The sequence below is a fragment of the Psammomys obesus genome, unplaced genomic scaffold (genome assembly GCF_907164565.1).
Source record: "Psammomys obesus unplaced genomic scaffold, mPsaObe1.curated_primary_1811, whole genome shotgun sequence".
NCBI classification, from domain to species: domain Eukaryota; kingdom Metazoa; phylum Chordata; class Mammalia; order Rodentia; family Muridae; genus Psammomys; species Psammomys obesus.
In genome coordinates, this window is record NW_026596034.1 from 8,012,331 (window position 1) to 8,031,964 (window position 19,634).

At 41.1% G+C, this 19,634-nt stretch overlaps 1 protein-coding gene across 1 annotated transcript in view; it reads left to right on the forward strand.

Moving 5' to 3' along the window:
• The window catches only part of Fto (FTO alpha-ketoglutarate dependent dioxygenase), a 342,843-nt gene that overhangs the window by 153,907 nt on the left and 169,302 nt on the right, over nt 1–19,634 (forward strand). The window contains exon 7 of the mRNA XM_055621049.1: nt 5,735–5,854. Coding sequence (XP_055477024.1) covers nt 5,735–5,854 — 120 coding nt within the window. The remainder of the gene's footprint in view (nt 1–5,734; nt 5,855–19,634) is intronic.

Here is a 19,634-nt window from a genome sequence, read left to right on the forward strand (position 1 = left end):
CACTTGGATACTGAACTGCCATGGGCTACATCTGTGCAGGGGTCTTAGGTTATCTCCAGGCATGGTCCTTGGTTGGAATATCAGTCTCAGGAAAGACCCCTGTGCTCAGATTTTTTGGTTCTGTTGCTCTCCTTGTGGAGTTCCTGTCCTCTCCAGATCTTACTGTTTCCCACTTCTTTCCTAACATTCCCTGCACTCTGCCCAAAGGTTGCCCATAAGTCTCAGCATCTACATTGATAGTCTGCAGGGCAGAGCTTTTCAGAGGTCCTCTTTGTCAGGCTCCTGACTTGTTCCCTCTTTTCTCCTTCTTTTGATGTCCATCCTCTTCGCCTTTCTGGATAGGAATTGAACATTTTAGCAAGAGTCCTCCCTCTTGATTAGTTTCTTTAGGTGTACAGATTTTAGTAAGTTTATCCTATATTGTATGTCTATATGAGTGAGTATATACTGTGTGCATCTTTCTGCTTCTGGGATAGTTCACTCAGGATGATCTTTTTCAGATCCCACCATTTACCTGCAAATTTCATGATTTCCTTGTTTTTTATTGCTGAGTAATATTCCATTGTGTAGATATACCACAATTTGTGCATCCATTCCTCAACTGAGGGGCATCTGGGCTGTTTCCAGCTTCTGGCTATTACAAATAAGACTGCTACAAACATGGTTGAGCAAATGTTTTTATTGAGTACTTGAGAATCTTTTGGATATATGCCTAGGAGTGGTATAGCTGGATCTTGAGGAAGCGCTATTTCTAGTTGTCTGAGAAAGCGCCAGATTGCTTTCCAGAGTGGTTGTACAAGTTTACATTCCCACCAGCAGTGGAGGAGGGTTCCCCTTTCTTCACAATCTCTCCAGCATGTGTTGTCATTTGAGTTTTTGATCTTGGCCATTCTGATGGGTGTAAGGTGAAATCTTAGGGTCGTTTTGATTTGCATTTCCCTGATGGCTAATGAGGTTGAGCATTTCTTTAAGTGTTTCTCTGCCATTCGATATTCCTCTATTGAGAATTCTCTGTTTAGCTCTGTATCCCATTTTTTAATTGGATTACTTGATTTGTTGCTGCTTAACTTCTTGAGGTCTTTATATATACTAGATAGCAGCCCTCTGTCAGATATAGGGTTGGTGAAGATCCTTTCCCAATCTGTAGGCTGTCATTTTGTTCTGAGGACACTGTCCTTTGCTTTACAGAATCTTTTCAGTTTCATGAGTTCCCATTTATTGATTGATGCTCTTAGAGCCTGTGCTGTTGGTGTTCTGTTCAGGAAGTTGTCTCCTGTGCCAATGAGTTCAAGGGTATTCCCTACTTTTTCTTCTAAGCAGTTTAGTGTGTCTGGTTTTATGTTGAGGTCTTGATCTACTTGGACTTTAGTTTTGTGCAGGGTGATAAGTATGGATCTATTTGTATTTTTCTACATGTAGACTTCCAGTTAGACCAGCACCATTTGTTGAAGATGCTGTCTTTTTTTTCATTGAATGGATTTGGCATCTTTGTCAAAAATCAGGTGTCCATAAGTGTGTGGATTTATGTCAGGGTCTTCTATTTGATTCCATTGATCCACCAGTCTGTTTCTATGCCAGTACCATGCAGTTTTTAGTAATGTTGCTCTATAGTACAGCTTGAAATCAGGGATGGAGATACCTCCTGAAGATCTTTTACTGTAGAGAATTGTTTTAGCAATTCTGGGTTTCTTGTTGTTCCATAGGAAGGTGAGAATTTTTCTTTCAAGGTCTAACTGGGCTGCAATGGGATTTCTAGGTGGCTTTAATTTGCATTTTGCTAATGGCGAAGGATGTTGAATACTTATTGATCACTTGTATTTCTTCCTCTGAGAACTCTTGTCTATTCAATTCATTCCATTTATTGACTGGGTGATATTTAGTTTTGGAATTCTTTTGGAATCCAGGTAGTAATCCCCTGTTGGGTGTATAATTGGCAAAATTCTTTTCCTGTTCTGTGGGTTGTCTCTTTGATTTAATGATTGTTTTCATCTCTGTGTCAAAGTTCTTAATTTCATTTAATCTAATTGTTGTTCTTAGGGTTATTTTTTGTGCTTTTGAGGCTTTTTCCAGAAAGTCCTTGCCTGTGTCTCTATCCTGAAATGTTTTGCCTTTCTTAGCAATTTCAGAGTTTCAAGTCTTATGTTAAGTTCTTTGATCCATTTTGAATTTATTTTTGTTTATGGTAAAAGATAAACATTGTTTCATGTCTTGTTTCATTCTTTTACATGTGGATACCCAGTTTTCCCAGCACCATTATTGAAGAAGATATCATTTTTCCAATGTGACATCTTTGTAAGAGTTTAGGTGGCCCCAATTATGTGGTTTTATCTCTGGATACTCCATTTAATTACATTGCTCAGTGGGTCTGGTTTTGTGTCATTGCTATGTTATTTTTGTCACTATGGCTTTATAGTCTACTTTGAGATTTTATGTTGTGATACCTGTAGAATTGCTTATTCTGTTCATGATTGTTCTTCCTATTTGGGGTATTTTATGCTTCTATATGAATTTCAGGGGGTTTTTTTCTTGTTCTGTGAACAACGCCATTTGACTTTTGATGGGAATTGCATTGAATTTGTAGATCACTTTTTGCAATGTAACTATTTTCACAATATCCTGTCAATTCATGTGCATTAAATGGTCATCCCATTATCTGGTGTGTCATTTTTCTCATCACTGTCTTATTTCACTGTAGATATATTTACCTCTCTGATGAGGAAGAAGGTTAAGTTATCATGAATGGGGCTTTCCCTCTTATTTTTTTTCTTGGCAACTTATAGCATATGGAAAGACTGCTGATTTCTGTGTGTTGGTTTTATGTCATTCTACAAGGCAGAAAGCAGCTTTCAGATGGAAGAGTTTTCTAAGGTGTCTTTATGGTCTCAAGTTTAGAATTATTTTGTATGCAAACTGAGATCCTTTGACTGTTTTCTATTTCCTTTTTTTCTTTTTCTTGCCTTATTTCTATTGTTAAGATTTGGAACACTATACTGAGTAAGCATGGAAAGTGTGGGAAGCCTGTGTCATTTCTGAGTTGAGAGGATTTAGTGTAATGCTGGCTATAGGTTTGTCATATATAGCCTTTATTTTGCTAAGGTATGTTCCCTCTGTTTGTAGCGTGTTCAGGAATTCCGTTATGAAGGAAAGTGGACTTTGTCAAAGGCGTCTTCTGCATCTACTGATGGCCTTGTGATTTCTGCCCTTACATAACTGATGTGCTTTATTACATCTTTATTTGTGTATGTTGAACCATTCTTGCATGCCTGTAATGGAACCAGTTTGGTCCTGGGTCATGCTATATGAGCCTGAGGATTTTGTTGAGAAATTCTGTGTCTGTATTCAGCAGTTAATTTGGTATGCAGCTTTTGTTGCTGTTCTCTGGTTTGGGGATTTTGGGAATGCTAGCTTTGTTCGCTGTGTTGGAAGTCTGAGGAGCACTGCTGTTAGCCCTTCCCCGAAAGTTTAGTAGAATTTGGCAGCAAATGCTTCTGGTTCTAGACTTTTCTTTGTTGGGACACTTTTTTATAACTTTATCAGTCACATTGCTTTTTTATAGATTTAAATTGTTTTATATCTTCTTAATTTTAGTAGGTCCTATACGCTGGAAATTTATCCATTACAAGGAGACAGTCCATAATCTTTTTTCTTCCCTGAACATCCAGAACCCTGATTCTTTAATTAAAAAAAAAAGTTATATTTATTTTTTAATGGGGGTTGGAAAGACTTACCCCATGGCATGCAGAGGGGTCATTTGTCCCCTTCCACCATGTGGGCTCTGGGGCTTACATGCAGGTTGATGGGCTTGGTGACCAGCACCCTTACCTGCAGAGCCAAGAGAGGGAGCTGTCTGAGGAGGAAAAGAAGGTTTAATTTGCCAGCGTGGCCAGGGCAGAGTCCCCCACAGGCCCTCTTCCTGCTTCCAGGCTCTCCCATCACAGGCTTACTACATGTGGTAGCCTTTTTATTCCCTGTGTACCTTGATGGAGGCTTCCAACTTCTGTTCTCTTCAGTGGAAATTACTAGCCCAGTGGTTGGAGAGCTTTCGGAAACCACTTCACCTCTCTCTGACGTGAGGCTCAAGGCTCTACTCAGGCCATTCTGACTTTCATGTGAAACCCATTAAAAGGCGCTCTCTTTGTCTTGTAGTAAATGTGTTGTTAAACCTTGATCTTTGCTAAAGTTGAACTGTGGCCATATTCATTCTTCTTTCAAAGAACTTAGATTTACCTTCTGTTAACTGCTATCTGTTAGTGACACAGGTAAGGTATAGCAACTGTCTTAAAGTTGCCCACATTCCTGTCTTGTTTTGTTTAAACAGCTTTAGCTGAAATCAGTTCTGCATATCAAACAAACATTTATTTAGTGCAAACCAAAACCTTTTCATTAGAGTAGGTCTTCTCCAGTTTCTTACTTGAGCCATTTCTACCATTGTTAATCTTCACTGGTTGCTTTTTGTTTGCCTCATGAAAGTTCAAAATGGAGAAACAAACCCAAATCCTCTGTGGTCGCAGGTGACTATGACAATAGCTTGGCTCTGTGTGTGCAACATGATGACTCTGCAAAGCGCTCAGCACAGCCTGGTGCTGGGGTCACTGTACACTCCTTTGGGTAAAAGGAGTTTGGGGTGATAGTTATGTAGTTATGCTTTGGTGTTATAGTTTGATATTCAAGTGGAAGACAAGCCATAGAACACTTGTCCTTACAGTATTGGTCAGCTCCTGGTCGGTACGTGTCGAGACTGTTTGCGTTACAAGGAGCAGACAGCCAAACCTGAACTGGCTTAAGTAGAAAGGAGCTTTGGAGATAGATCATGTACTCAATAACTATCTCCAGGACCTGATTTTCATCTTCTCATCTCATAGTCACTTCCTGCCACATTGGCCCCAGTTTGACAGCAAAATGTCTACAGGCTTCTTGTGTTTTTCTAGTCTTGAGGCCTGTTTCTGAAACCCAGAAGTGGGGAGGGATGTTTGGCTTTACCCTGGGTTCCTGCCACTGTTAAGTGTCTTAGCTGGAGCTCTGCCTATACTGCAGGACTGAGCTTGAAGAAGAGATGATGGGAGCTGTGTGTCCTTCCTGTGGGTAGGAGGGAATGCCTCCAAGTGGGCAATACAAACAGCTTGGGAGCTTCACAGAAAAGAACATAAATCGGTACCTTCTATCTATGCTGCTGTTTGCCTAGTGCAATTGGCCCTCGCTGAGTCAACAAGTGAGAACCTTGAGGGCTGTGTAGGAGGTTGAATGCCTCTATAACTAATTATGTATTGTTTGCTTATGTGGCTAAGACACTCGGCGGCTTCTCCTGGCCCTTGGGTAAAGTTCTTTATTTTCAGCCTAAGAACCTGACCCATGATACGCTTAGTATCTGTCTATGTCATTGCCTCCTTGGCTTTTACTAAAGATGTTTAACTGCTTCGTTATGACTTTCCATTGTGTATAGTGGAGGCTGTTTATACTTTAGGATCTGAATGTTTGTTCTTTCTGCCTAAATCATGTAACCTGAACTGGGCTGTCATCCTAGCAGGACCTCAACTCTAAAACATCCGTTTTCTTTGCTTTCAGAATGCTCTGGAGATACCAGGGTCATGTTGGGAACTGGTTAGGCCAAGCTTTTCTCACCTTTCTCATCCGCTGTCTATTTAGTTGCCAAAGGAGAATTAAGTGGGGAAGTCATTGTCCTTGTTGGTCTATCCCAAGGACATTATAACCACCACCTTCTTGTTCTGGTCCACAGGTTGAGTTTGAGTGGCTGAGGCAGTTCTGGTTTCAAGGAAATCGATACAAAATTTGCACTGATTGGTGGTGTGAACCCATGACTCACCTGGAGGGGCTGTGGAAGAAGATGGAGAATGTGGTAAGTGCATGAGGCCTGACCGCATTTCCTGGGACACTGCACTGTGCAAGTCTTCAGCTGTCTAATTTTGTATATGTATATGTATATGTTATCATTCTAAATGATTGTGTTATTTGCTGTAAGGTAACGGGAGCAGCCTGCAATTTTTTTCAGTAAAGCCTCAGTTCTTTTCAGGGAACTTTTCTGATATTCTTCATAGAAGGCACTCGGATACACATGAGCTGGGGCACAGCATGAGAACAGGGTGACAACAGTAGCCAACCCTCATTTATGTTTTTATGTTCCAGCCACTATTTAATGGGTTTTCCTTATCAAGATTTTAAATTCTTGCAACAATTGATGTAGACAGTGCTATGAGCCCTGACGTACAGATGGGAAAGCAGAGGTATAGAGAAATTAGATGCTTGTCCAAAGTCACTAAGTAGGTGATTGAGATGGAGGCACGGGCTGCCAGGCTACAGAGAGGATGCTTTTAGTCACCATAACCTAGCAGTTTAGCAAAGAGAGAAATGTGGAAGACAACATGATTACTGTAGCTAAAATAACACCATGCAGTGGGGCCTAAAAATAAAAATCATGGGGCTGGCAAGATGAGCCAGAGTGTAAAGACAGTTGCCACCAAACCTGATGACCTGGGTTTTATGCCTGGGACCCACATTGTGGAAGGAGAGGATTCTCAGATATTCTTCTAACCTCCACACATGCATTGTGGTTCAGATCATTATCAGGGTCAGGTCATTGTTGCTGGAACTGTTCTGAAGGTGCTAGTCTGGTTGGAGGACCTTATGGAGAGGTGAGTATGGGGTGGGCTACTGGGGAGGAACATCATGTCTTGGAACTGTGAAAACAAAATCCTAAATCAGAGCACTTAGGGTATGTGTAACAAGGACTATAGTTGGCAGGTGGAAGAGCCTAATGAGCCTCTACAATAACGACCGTAAATACTTGGATGCTATTTTATGATTACTAAAGATTTTACGAGTACTAAAGAACTTATGTAATGTTCATGGTTGTCTCATTTTTGCATGTGAGGAGAGAGGAGCCCAAAGGCCTTATGTAACTTTCCCAAGGTCACGAGCTAATAGGTGGGAGAGTTGGGATTTGAACTCAAGAAGGCTTGCTCGAGGCTTCTTGTCCTTTGTTGGCTCACTGATGTGCCTCCAAACACTTGAATTTGGAATGTAGAGGAAAGGCGATACAAGCCTGCTGACCTTTGGAGAGTGAAGTGTGCCGAGAGTGGGACTCTGCAGGGCTGGTGCACAGCAGGGGTGCACAGCGATCGCAGTCCCCACCTCAGTGTTTTTCAGACAGCTCCATGGACCGACAGCTGACAGACAGGAAGCTAAAGAAGCACATGTGTACAGCTTGAGGAGTTGAGTGATAAATATGCACCTGTAGAGCTATAATCATAGCTGACACTGAGACTGGTCTGTCACCTCCAAAAGTGTCCCCTTGGCCTGCCAACCTGGTGTGTTTTTTGTTTGTTTGTTTTGATAAAGATGTTAATTCAGAATCTTCCCTCATCCTTGTCTTTTAATAATGAACATACCAAGTTATAAGTCCGAAGGCCTCAGCTTAAAAGTGTGCGTTAGAATGCACATCTCTAAGAACGGACATCTCTGAGACCTGTTCAGCCTTGTCTGTGCAAGGATCAGCGATTCCCCCAGTTAGTGCAGGACAGAGCAGTGTGCTGCTAAGTTGGAGATGATGAATATTCCCTCTCTGCCTGCCTAGCTTTGTTCCTGAGCTGAGCCTGGGAGGTTAGAAACTGTTTTTATAGGGCGTACACAACTTTTGATTTTTGTCCATTTTACATATGCACTTAGAATCTTGCTTGCTGAGGCCTAATTCCTAGACATCAGCCTTACTTTGAAATTGTAATTTTATCAAGCTGTAAATTAAGACTTAGAAACAAGTAAGAAAAGAACTGTTATTTTGTACAATAATTTTGGGGGAAAAAGTTTTTATTTTAGGAATATTTGATTTAGGAGTATTCCATCCCCACTCAGTGAAATTTTTAGTACTGTGATCATGCAGCAATTTCATTATTAATTCACTGACAAGACATCTGACTGTAGATGTATGTCAGGCTCTCTCTATATGTGTACACATATTTGGTATTAGTGGCACATTAGTTAAATGAAGTATTTATATTTAAAAAATACTAAACGAACAGCAATCCATAGAATTTTCCAGAGTGTGGTTCTTTGCTGTAGAAAAGCATCAGTGGTTTAATGTCTTACCCTCACACCACAGTTGGATCATTAGCAGCAGAGTGAAGGTTTGGGCCGAGATAAAAGGAATGGTTCTTCTAAATTAAGCTGAAGCATTGCTTCAGGCCTTTAAAAAAATATTTCTAATAAACTCATGATAAGTTACTTTTGTTATTGAAAGAGACAGCAAAGAATAATCTTTGGAAAAGTCCCTGACTCTGTGGCTCGTAGTACAGGGCCATGTGGTTTTGGGTATTGGGGTGAAATAGGCATTGGTTGGTGAGAGTCTGGTTCTGGCAGACTCTTCAGCTTTGTTTTACTTGTTAGCAGTAGGGGGCAATGTTGAGCTGCTAGTTGGAGGACCCAAGATGCTGCCTTTCAGGAAAATGCATATAAAGATCCTATTAACTGCCAAGAATTACCCCTGTTGCTTCAAGTTAGCTGTAATCTCCAAGATTCCATAACACAGGAAATCAGTTGTGGGTTCACAGATTCAACAGCAATTTCACTTCAAAAGTGCAGTGTTTGCTGCACGTTTAGATTCTGTGGAATTAAGCAAACCGAAAGGGCATTTCTGGATGTTCTGACTTTTCTTCCATGGAATGTATTACTCCAAATTATTATGATTTTAAACAAGTGATTCTTTGTTATCTTTTGCTTTTTTGAGTTACAGAGTCGTGTGTGTGTTGTGGAAAGATGTCTGTGATCAATGCATTTTGGTTTGCTCTGCAGCATACCTTCCATCTTTTTCAGTGAGAAAAATAAGGTCTGCAACCTTGGGCAATGCATGCATCACTTTCTCAATTTTGCTTATGAGTAATGCAGCCTTTGATGGCCCTTGTACCTTGGAAGAGGCGTGTGTTGTAATTTCTCTCTGTCTTTGTGTTCTCTTTCTCATGTTGTTGGGAGGGGTAGTCTCCGGAAGCCTATAGGCGAATGGAGAATGAATTTTGAAATAGCTGTCCTTCCATTAGTGGTAATTGCTGCACATGTCATAACCAGCCACATATTTCAGAAAGTTTAGTCAGCTGTGCATAAACTCCCCCGGCCTCCCGTTCCCCACTCCCTGTCCCAGCAAGCACGCTCCGGCACACTGTTCATTCTTACCCCTTCTGTCCCAGAGGACAGTTTCACTCTGTGCTTGCTCTTGTGATGTAAATGCTATACCTTAGATTTGAATGACATTCTGATAAAACATCACATCTCCCCTGCATATTACTTTGTGAATTTATTGAGCATTGAGCCTGGAGCAGCCTGACCCTTTGCACCACAGTCAAGCCTTTCTTGCCTTCTTTGCTCTCCACTCAAGAAGTATTCTAACATTGAGCACTATTCACATATTTGTGTTTTTGTTTTTTTTTTTTTTTCCCCTAACCAACCCACTACCTCTCATCCAAGATTATCATATTATGAGGAGACTCTTCAGGACAGGAGAGTTACCATTTGAAAGAAACTGTGCTAGCTTTTCTTGCTGGCTAAAGAGGAGTCTGAAAAGCTCAAGTCTCCTGTGAGGCGAGGCAGTCTTGACATGGCCTGAGATTCAGTGGATAGGCCGTTTGTCTCCCAGGGGCTGGTGTCGCTCTTTGCAAAACTGACATTTATTTTACCTATAAAAATGTTTTAACACTATCAAATTCATGGTGAGACTGAAAAGAATGCTGGGTGTAAAATCCTCCAAATTGATGACATTTATTCATTTCCTTTTGACCTTAAAAAAAAAAAAAAAAAAAAAAACCCTCCATTTTGTATCCAGTGGTATTATTCCAGCCAAGCTTCCCGAGGAATCACTTGGAGATGAACTGGATGAGCTGGTGGTTTATGTACTGCGGGGGATTTATTCATGCATTTTTATTGTTGTTGTTTCTTTTGGGGGGAGAAAGTGGCTCCTGTTCATCCTCTGTGCTTTGAGCCATTTCCAAGCCCAGCAGTCCTTGGTGCTACAGTAGCAGGCACTGTGCAGGACGATTGGCCTCAATAACCTTTGTTGACTGTAGTGGGCATGAGCCAAGGCTGGATTATTTTAACGTATCCGTTTTGAATCAGTGTAAAATACAACATATAATTATGTTAGGTAAGCTATAGTCTACATTTAATTTGCCCATTTATGTTAAAATTTGGCTCGGGAGAGCAGAGATATGTGGCAAATGAGTGGGTGTTTCATTTCATAGCATAACCAGGTTCTTGTTGTTAAAGTTTTAAAAGAGAAATGTTCTTCAGAATGTAAAGGTGTCCCTTACAAGTTATTTATAACAGTTTAATTCCGAGGTGAGCCATGCCTCTCTGCATGTCACTGTGGTCTACATAAATCACCAGGGAAGCTTGTTCTGGAGGCAGCCCGCTGCTGCAGGGATGGGTCCTCTGTTCGTGGCTCCCGAAGTTGCAGGGAAAGACTGAGCCAAAGAGCACTTTGTTTGTTTGTTTGTTTGTTTGTTTGTGAAAAGGTTAATGAAGCTGTCACCAAAGTTGTGGATACAATTCTCTGTAAGTGAACATGGGAACAAGGCTGCTTCTTATGTGCTGAAATATATATCAAATACAATGGCATTTGCTAACAGCTCAAGTAAACTCATTTTAAAATTTCTTCTAAATTAAAGATTTTAGGGGACATTAGGGATTTAATGATAAACTATAAATAAATATTTTGGTTCATATTAATGGTAAAATTGCTTAGCTATAGTATATATATTTATGTTTTATATATATATGTATTTACCTCTCCTCTTAAGTATTCCTGTGAATACTAAATTACATGAGCTAACAATCATTTTTTAGGATTATTTTTATGTAGAGTAGTGTTTCACCTACATGTATGTCTGTGTGAAACTGTTGGGTCCCTTGGAATGGACAGTTGTGAGCTGCCATGTGGGTGATGGGAATTGAACCCAGGTCCTCTGGAAGAGCAACTGCTGAGCCATCTCTTCAGCCCTGTGCTAACATAGTCTTGTCTCCCATTTTTCAGTGTTTCATTTCACTTTTATATTTTTATTCTTAATTGTGTGTATTGTCTGTGTGTGGATATGTGCACATGAATGAAGGTATCTTTGGAGGCCAGAGCATTAGTTTCCCCCCTGGAGCTGGAGTTAGAGGTGCTTGTCAGCCAACCAACATGGGTGCTAGGAATTGAACTTGGATCCACTGCAAGAGCCTGACAAGCTCTTAACCACTAAGCCATCTTTCCTACCCTAGGGTCAGTATTTCTAATTTAGGAGCAGAGTATATTATAGTAATTTAAGATCTGGTATGAAATGTCTGGTGGTTTTCAATTAAGATTGAAATTCTCCTCTCCCTCTTTTGACTGGGACATTGCTGAGTGGCTCAAGATAAGCCCAGATTGGAAGCAGGTTAAACAGTTACAAGCACCCAATAATTCAAATTCTGGAACACAGTTATTTTAGAGCCTTTGTGTTTATCTTTGGAAATTGGGAAAAAAGAAACAAGTCACTTTCAGCCACAAAAGCTACAACCCTTGGCTTACACTTTTGGTGTTCTTCAGGACATCCACTGAAGTTCGGCTCTTTGCACCCACCCCTCAACTCCAATTTTCCACAGCTGTACTGTTCTAAAAGCAAAATACCCTGAGGGAAGGAGGGAGTCTTATGTGTAATTTAGCATTGAACTTCTTCCTAGCTTGTTTTGGGTGGTTCTTGATAGATTTTTGAGTTTCTCTTAGAACAACCTCCACCCCACCCCCCAGATGCTGCAGACCTAGTAATGATTTTTTTTTTAAGTGTATGTATCTTGTCCTTTTTTGGGGGAGGGAAAAATAATACAATTCCAAGAGAATTCAGGCTTACGCCTCCCAAACAGAGTGTGCATGGGAAGCACAAAAGCCCGTGTTTGTGATTCTCTTTGAAGTGTTTTGCAACTGGATAAGGAAAAATTTAGAAAGCAGCTGATAGTGTTCAGGGTAAATACTTAAACCCCTTTAGAGAATTTCACACACAGATACTGTGTGCAGAAAAAAAGAGGTACTTATGTTTCTTAAAGCTGCTACAGCCTGCAGCTTTGTACTTAAAGACAGAGGTGTTGAATAGAATTCTACTGAGGATACACCAGTGACAATATCTCCAGGAACATCAGAGCCGGCCAGTGGTAGACTTCCTGTTCTTAACCCTTGCATGAGCAGTATGAGCAGAGCCTTCTAGTGCCCAGTGCTGGGAAGTGCCAGGGATGCTCAGAGGACTTGGCTGCCACCTCTGTTCCGAACACAACCAGAATAAGACTCAAAATACTGAAAATGGAGAGAAGGTGGGACGGGCTAGGAAATGTTGAAGAAAGCGTGACATCTCTCTCAACTCCTGTTAGTGTGGAGAGAAAACCTGGAATGATCAGGCAGCGTTTCTGTTTTAGCCTCAGCACCAGAGCATGTGACAAATTTTGTCCACCTTCATTGAGGTGGACATATACAAACACATATACACACATGCATGGCACAGACACACAGTTTTTATACATTCTATTTGTTTAAAGCAAAACAACAACAACAAAAAAAAACATAGGTGTGTTCTCTTGTTTCAAATGTTTTTAAATAATATGAAATTCAAATCTGTGTAAAGGGTGTAAAAGCCCTACCACTGCTCCTGGGGGAAACTGTGGTAGCCTCAGCTGCTGGAATTTATTTTAGGTTACTTTGACAAGCAGTCCATAACATGCATGTGTGAATTCAGAAAGCCGGATGCCAGACTGGTGTGTCACAATTTTCCATTTTATCTTTTTGCAAGAAAGACAAAGACTAATATATAATATACCTTCTTCCCTCCAGTCCTTTTTCAGAGGGATTGAAAAGTATTCACTTTCTAGTCTATTATATACATGATTGAACAAAACCTTTGTGGTATCCTAAGCGAATCACAGTATAGAGTGGAGTATTGTTTAACTAACTAAATAAGTAAACAAATAAATCAGCCAGCCAGCCCACAGTTTTCAAAAGGAAGCAACTTTTCCCAGGAAGCTGCCCCTACTTGTTTGGAATATTATCCAGATTTTTTTTTTCTGTTTTAATCCCCAAGTTAGTTAACAAGTGGTCCCTAAAACTGTTGCCTTCTAAAGAACATTGTTATGATGTCCTGAGAGGGCTTGTAGATTACACAGTGCATCCAAAACAAGGATTCTTGAGGTTCGTGTGGCCCCTGTGCTTAGATGTATTGATTGGGCCTCTCCCCCATCCCCAGTTCTGTCCCAGAGCCGAAGGGACTCAGGGCAGTTTGGAGTACAATGACACTCTTAGAATGCTCCCATCCACTGAGTGTTAAATATTTGTGGGATGGGACTGGGAATCTTGCCATAGTTTTGCAAAGATGTTCCTGTGGAGAAATGTGCTCAAACTGCTAAAAACCTCACTTCTCTGAAAACTTTGGGAACACTTGAAATTGCCTCTCCCATACATCAAGGGTGGCATAGCTGCCATTCTGCTCTTTCTCATTGACATTTGAAAAAGAACAAGCCTGCACTTCTCAGAAAGGGACTAAGATATTCTGTCTTTCGGCATTCCTAAAAGTACCTCTATAATCACTGGTCAGTGATACTTTTAAATCTAGCTTCACCTAACAATTAACCTGTAATCAATTTCTTTGCATCTTCTTTCTGTGGGCTTACCCTCATCTGGAACCACCTGTGACCATCTCATTTTATAAATATTTTCTTGTGTGTATCAAAAGCTCAGATAGATGATCTCCTGGTTGGTTTTGATTAATTAAGGAAATCAGCTTGCTAATTAAAACTGGGTTATCAAGTGAGCCTTGAGAGTGAAGTGCCTGTCTTAGACATATCTGCTCTAGTTGAAGAGACTTGAAACTGGTGACTTCTTGATAATGGATAGCCCTGTTACTTCCGCATTGTTAATTTAAATAAGGAAGTATAAAATACCCACAATTATTCATTGGATGATAACTGATGTTTGGGGGAGCTAAGAGGTTGTATTTTATTTAATACACTAAACCAGTGCTTCTCAACCTATAGGCCACAACCCCTTTAGAAAACCTCTATCTCCAAAAAATTTACATTACGATTCTAACAGTAGTAAATTATTAAGAAGCAGTGAAAATAATTTTATGGTTGGGGGGTTAGGCAATGTGAGGAACCATATTAAAGGGACATACCATTAAGAAGGTTGAGAACCACTGTCCTAAACTGGTTACATACTTAACAATGAGCTTTGTAAAGAATGGGACTAGGACAATGTGTTGATGCCTATAATGAATCTGTTTTCTTGGACACCTGTGTATTCCCTGTGGTAGATGGACGCCACCCTGTAGTAAGTGCTTCAGATTAGGCACATCTCAAATCAGAGTCCTGATTCCTGTAATCCCTGACCCCTCTCTTAGTTCTCACAGGCAATAGAATTATCCAATTGTTCAGCCTAAGTTGGAGTGTCCTCTTAATTGAGCCCCAAGTCTAAAAAGCTCTTTTCAAAATACACTACTTGGGCTGGAGAGATGGCTGAGAGATTAAGAGCACTAACTGTTCTTCCAGAGGTCCTGAGTTCAATTCCCAGCAACCACATGGTGGCTCACAACCATGTATAATGAGATCTGGTGTCCTCTTCTGACATACAGGCACACATGCAAGCAGAACAATGTATACATAATAAATAAATATTAAAAAAAAAAAAAAAGAGGCAGAGGAGGCAAGAGGATCCCTGTGAGTTTTCTACAAAGTGAGTCCAGGACAGCCAAGGCTACACAAAGAAACCCTGTCTCAAAAAACTAAAACAAACAAACAAACAAACAATCAAATTACACTCCTCACCTGGCCAACCTTTCCCAGCCCTCTGATGGCAGTGTGGCTAATCACCTTAAGTTATGCAAACTCCCCCGTAACCAGCCTCCTCTCCCCATGTGCAGTTAGAGTTCCTTTCAAATGTAAGTCATTGGCTTGGTCCAGACCTGCCATGGCGCTCAGAAATCCATCCTCCTTGAGTAGCTTGCTGAACTGCAGGACCCAAACTCTGCCACTGTCTTTGCATTTGTTTTTGCTTCTGGAATATTTCTTTACCTTACTTTTCTCATCCCTTCACTTTACATTGTCTTGTCTTATCCCTGGAGAGAGTTTCTCTGGCTGAGTTAGTTCACCCTCATTGCAGGGGGACTTCCCCTCTCTGCTTGCTTGTCCTTAGACTGTAGATCTCTTTATTGTCTGCCTCAATTCACTCCAGCCTCCACTCTTACCAGGCAGCAGAGAGGCCGCCAGCTTTACTCATGTTCCTAGCTAATGGAATAATGGCTGGCACACAATAGGTGCTTACGATATACTGATAGAATGGGGAACTAGACGTGAGGTTAGTGGTGTTCTGGTTCTTCCTACTGTGTCTGGCGTCTAGTTTTCAAGACCCCAAAATTACCTTCTAATGAAAAGGGCTATTTTTGCGTCGGTTCTCCTCTTAGCTGGACCTCAGCACAACACTGGCAGCCATCTGCAGCAGCAGCAGCTTCTTTGAGACACAGAGGCAAGGTGCAGGCCTTTGGCATTTCTAGCTGAGAAGATTGAGAAATCACTGGCAAATGACTTGTGTAAATATTGGGATTTTTTTTTTTTTTTGTAATGAGAGCAGTAGGCTTTCAGTTTCCCAGAGTCACCATAGCACTACAACTTAAGAAAGCAGTGTTTGTCTCCTTTTTGGTGTCATTCATGTCTTAGAGGTCCCTACTCTGAAAAAAAAATGTAATAGAGATTAAAATCATGTCAAAGTTAAAGGACTTCTATAGCAAAGCTTGAACTTTGTTGTGGTTAATTTCAGAATATAGAGAAAGCGGCATGCAGTGGACAGGTTTTGGGCACAGAACTAGGAAAATCCCTGAGGAATAAACTGACTTCCACCAGACAAGCTGAAAACTGATTAAAATATTTATCATCCTTTGGGTATGCAATAGCTTTTGATGATGGAAGGCATATTAATATTCATCTTTGCTGCTTGTCTACACTTCAGACAGATCCCAGGAAAGGATGTTCAAATGACCAGTTTTCTTTCCTCACCAGGAGCCTTGAGCCCTGGTGCAGCTTGGAACCAAGACATGCCCTGTGATGTGACTGAGCTTTTCCTCTGGGGGATGGGGATGGGGGAATACAAACCAGGGGAGACCTTTGCACTGGGAAGCTTTAAAGGATTACTGCTTTCTCGAAGGAAGTCTTTAGCTAGAACAAAGGGAAAAGTTGGGCCATGATTTTATGAGCCACAGAACTACTGTGCTCAGTACAGAAAATGGACCTGGTTTCTTAGGTGAAGTCAGAGGATCCAGGATGGAAATGTCACTGGAGGTAGGTCCCCTCCCCCATCTTCTTTTCCCAAACATATTGTTGAGGAGGAAGGAGAAAAAAAATGAGTTGTGTCTGCCACTTACGAGCAGGTCTTCTGGTGTTGTTTTGAGTGTACCCTGCATCATTCCTTCATCCTTGGCCAGAGACTGAATAAACATGTTGTCCACATAGCCAGGCTGAAGTAGTGCAGAGTGCTTGGGGGAGTTTTAGGATTAGTCTTTCCTTCCTCTTCATCATCATCATCATGAGAGAGAATCTGATTCTATTACCCGTGTTAATTAAGCAGCATTTTCTGACTAGATTGGAATAACCTTGATTACATTTTTAGGTGCAAATATGAGCACTGAAGGAACTTGGCCTTTGTTTATTGATTGGTCTGAAAACAAACTAGAAATTGAAAAGGAACTTCTCATAAAATGGCCAACATAAACATTTAATTTCAATATTTCTGAAGATTCAGTCTTCCCTTTTACACTTACTTTTATAATTCCATGCTATTCAGATATTTGTCTGAGTGATAACCTATAAATTGGGCAATAATTTTCTTTTTAATCTATCTTAATATTGTGACATCAGAAGAGAAGTATTCTGTCTTCATCTAGTCATTTAATCATACAGCTGCTCCATGTCATCCAGATAAGGGACGTTGTACAAAGAGCTGGGACTTAGGTCTCCCAGGCCGATAAGGCGCAAGGCAGTAAGTGATTCAGCGGGAGGAAAATCAAAGGAGAAAGGCAGAGTCTGACACAGGCCTGTGGGAAAAGGAAGAATTTTGATAGATGGAGACGGGCGGAAGATATTTCAAAGATGGCTAGAGCAGAGATGCAGTAGGCAGGAAAACATTCTATGCTTGCAAAGTTGATTAGACTTCGTGGAGTTTGTTTTGTGTAAGTCGGGCAGCGACAGATAAGATGAGAAGATTAGCACGGACCCTTTTTTCCTAATGCCTTTGTGTGTGTGTGTGTGTGTGTGTGTGTGTGTGTGTGTGTAGCACAATCCTCTCATCCCTAATGACTATCAAAATCATCGGGAACCAAGTGCCAAGTATGTGCAACTAAGAAGAAAATGAAAACTAGTTTGATTATCTTGTGTTTGCTAAAGGTTTTTGCTTGGGAAACAAGTCAGGTCATATTATTTGTCACAATTTTCACAATCGGTCTGCACCCTAAACACAGCTATTCTACGTAGTCAGAATATAAATTACAAACAAACTGGGATTTTTTTTCTACCAATCTTCTTTTTATTTCCCTTCCATTAACTGATTGTCATAGTAATATTTTTAAACCTTGGCCAGAAGCAGGCCTTCCTATGTGTGAGCCACTTTCAGGTTCTCTTCTGGGTATGGGACCATGACCCTTCACTGTTGGAGTTGCGGAGGAAGAAATGGCATCTCCTCTGTGTCTTGTCCTGGTGACAGTCTCGAGGACTCAGTCTTTGCATAGTATTCTGGAATATTGCTGAAGGCCATCCCTGACTTCCTTGGTTTGGTTCAGGATAGCAGGCACAGAATGGGCTCTTACTCATGCTGTCACCATCTTTGGCTGGCAGCTTGTGTGATACTGTACTCTCTGCTGCCCTGTGTTTGCCATTGCAGTCTGGCATGTTAGTGACGCTGCATAAAAGACCAAGGTGGGGCTGGAGAGATGGCTCAGAAGTTAAGAGCACTGACTGTTCTTCCAAAGGTCCTGAGTCCATTTCCCAGCAACCACTTGGTGGCTCATTGACCATCTATAATGAGATCTGGTACCCTCTTCTGGCATGCAGGTAGAAAACTGTATAAATAACAAATAAATCTTAAAAAAAAAAAAAAAAAAGACCAAGGTGGTGTCCATAATGTAAATGCCACTGCTCGTTCTGGTCTCTCCCAGTGTATGGCTCTCTGTGCCACCTTACTTGTGTCCCTCTCTGTGCTGCTGTTATTCCTTCTAAGGCACAAGGTGTTGATTCTTGAGTGGTCACTAAACCTCAGCTTGTTCAGCCATAAGCCTCTGAAGATTGCCTTTACTTTGATTCTCCTTAGAAATCTAAGGTCTGAGGTTAATTAAAAAGACCCTTTCTCCTTAGGTAGTAATGAGACAGAAATGACATTATAGGGCTACTGTTTCATTTTACCAGAACCCTTATGAGTTTCCCTATAGTGTAATTTTCTAGAGAACAAATAGGTTTCATGCCTTCCAGAAAATTCCTCTTTTTCTGGTATCCCTTTATTTTTCTTGTTTCCAAAGAACAGGTAATAGAGATGTTTGGTTTTATTTCATTTCTTCCAAGGCCTGCCTTCAGTGTTTATTTTGTGTTCTGATCTTACTGAATATCACTGTCGGTGATAGTCACAGCCAGGCTCTGAGAAGCAAATGAAGTGATGACCATTCTGAAGTCATCCTTTGGTGAAAAGAGGAGCTCAAAAGGTCACAGAGCCTGGGGACTCAGAGCCAGATCACAGTGGGTGTGGATCCCACGTTTCCAAGTAGCAACTCCACATGTCATAACAGCTTCCCTCTCCCAGCAGAGAGCCTTTCCTGTGCTGTTAGCAACCTTCACCTGTGTGGGAAACACACCCAAGAAGCAGTTCGCTGAAACATTTCCTCCATCTTGTTAGTGTCTTGTGACTCTTGGTTTTGTGCATGCAGCACACCCCCCCCCCCACACACACACAGCATGTGGCATTACTTTGTGGAGCCATTTTCTTCTCTGGCTGGTAGGATTGAGTACTTAGCGTTGCTTCCCCATGAGCCAGAATCCTGAACTGGGTCTTTCAGATGACCAGAATTCACGGGGATAAAAACGTCTGTAGCAAAGTGTAGCATTCCCTCTCACTTGGTCCCCCCAGTTACCCATTTCCCTCCCGCAGAAGCAAGCATTATTCCTAGTTTCTCTACACCTTTCTAGAGATATGTTGCATACTTAAAACCATATATGTGGTTTTTTGTTTATGTAACACCATATCTTTTATGTAACAGATTTGCTTTATTTTAAATCATGTGCATGTATATGGGTATGTGTTAGGGAATGCACATGAGTGCTGGCACCCACAGAGATGAGAAGAAGTTGTTGGAGTCCCCTAGAGCTAGAATTATAAGTAATTGCTAGCCATCTGGCATGTGTCCTCAGAACCGGACTTGGATCCTCTGCAAGAGCAGCATGTGCTCCGAGACAGTAAGCCATCATTTCAGCCCCATGGAACATGCATCTCGCAGATCTTTCCAATTGTGTATGTGTTTAAATTGTGACATGGTTCTGACAATGTGGTTATATAATTTATTTAACTAGTCTCCTGTTACTTTCATTTTCCACTTTCACAAATAAGGTAGTAATAA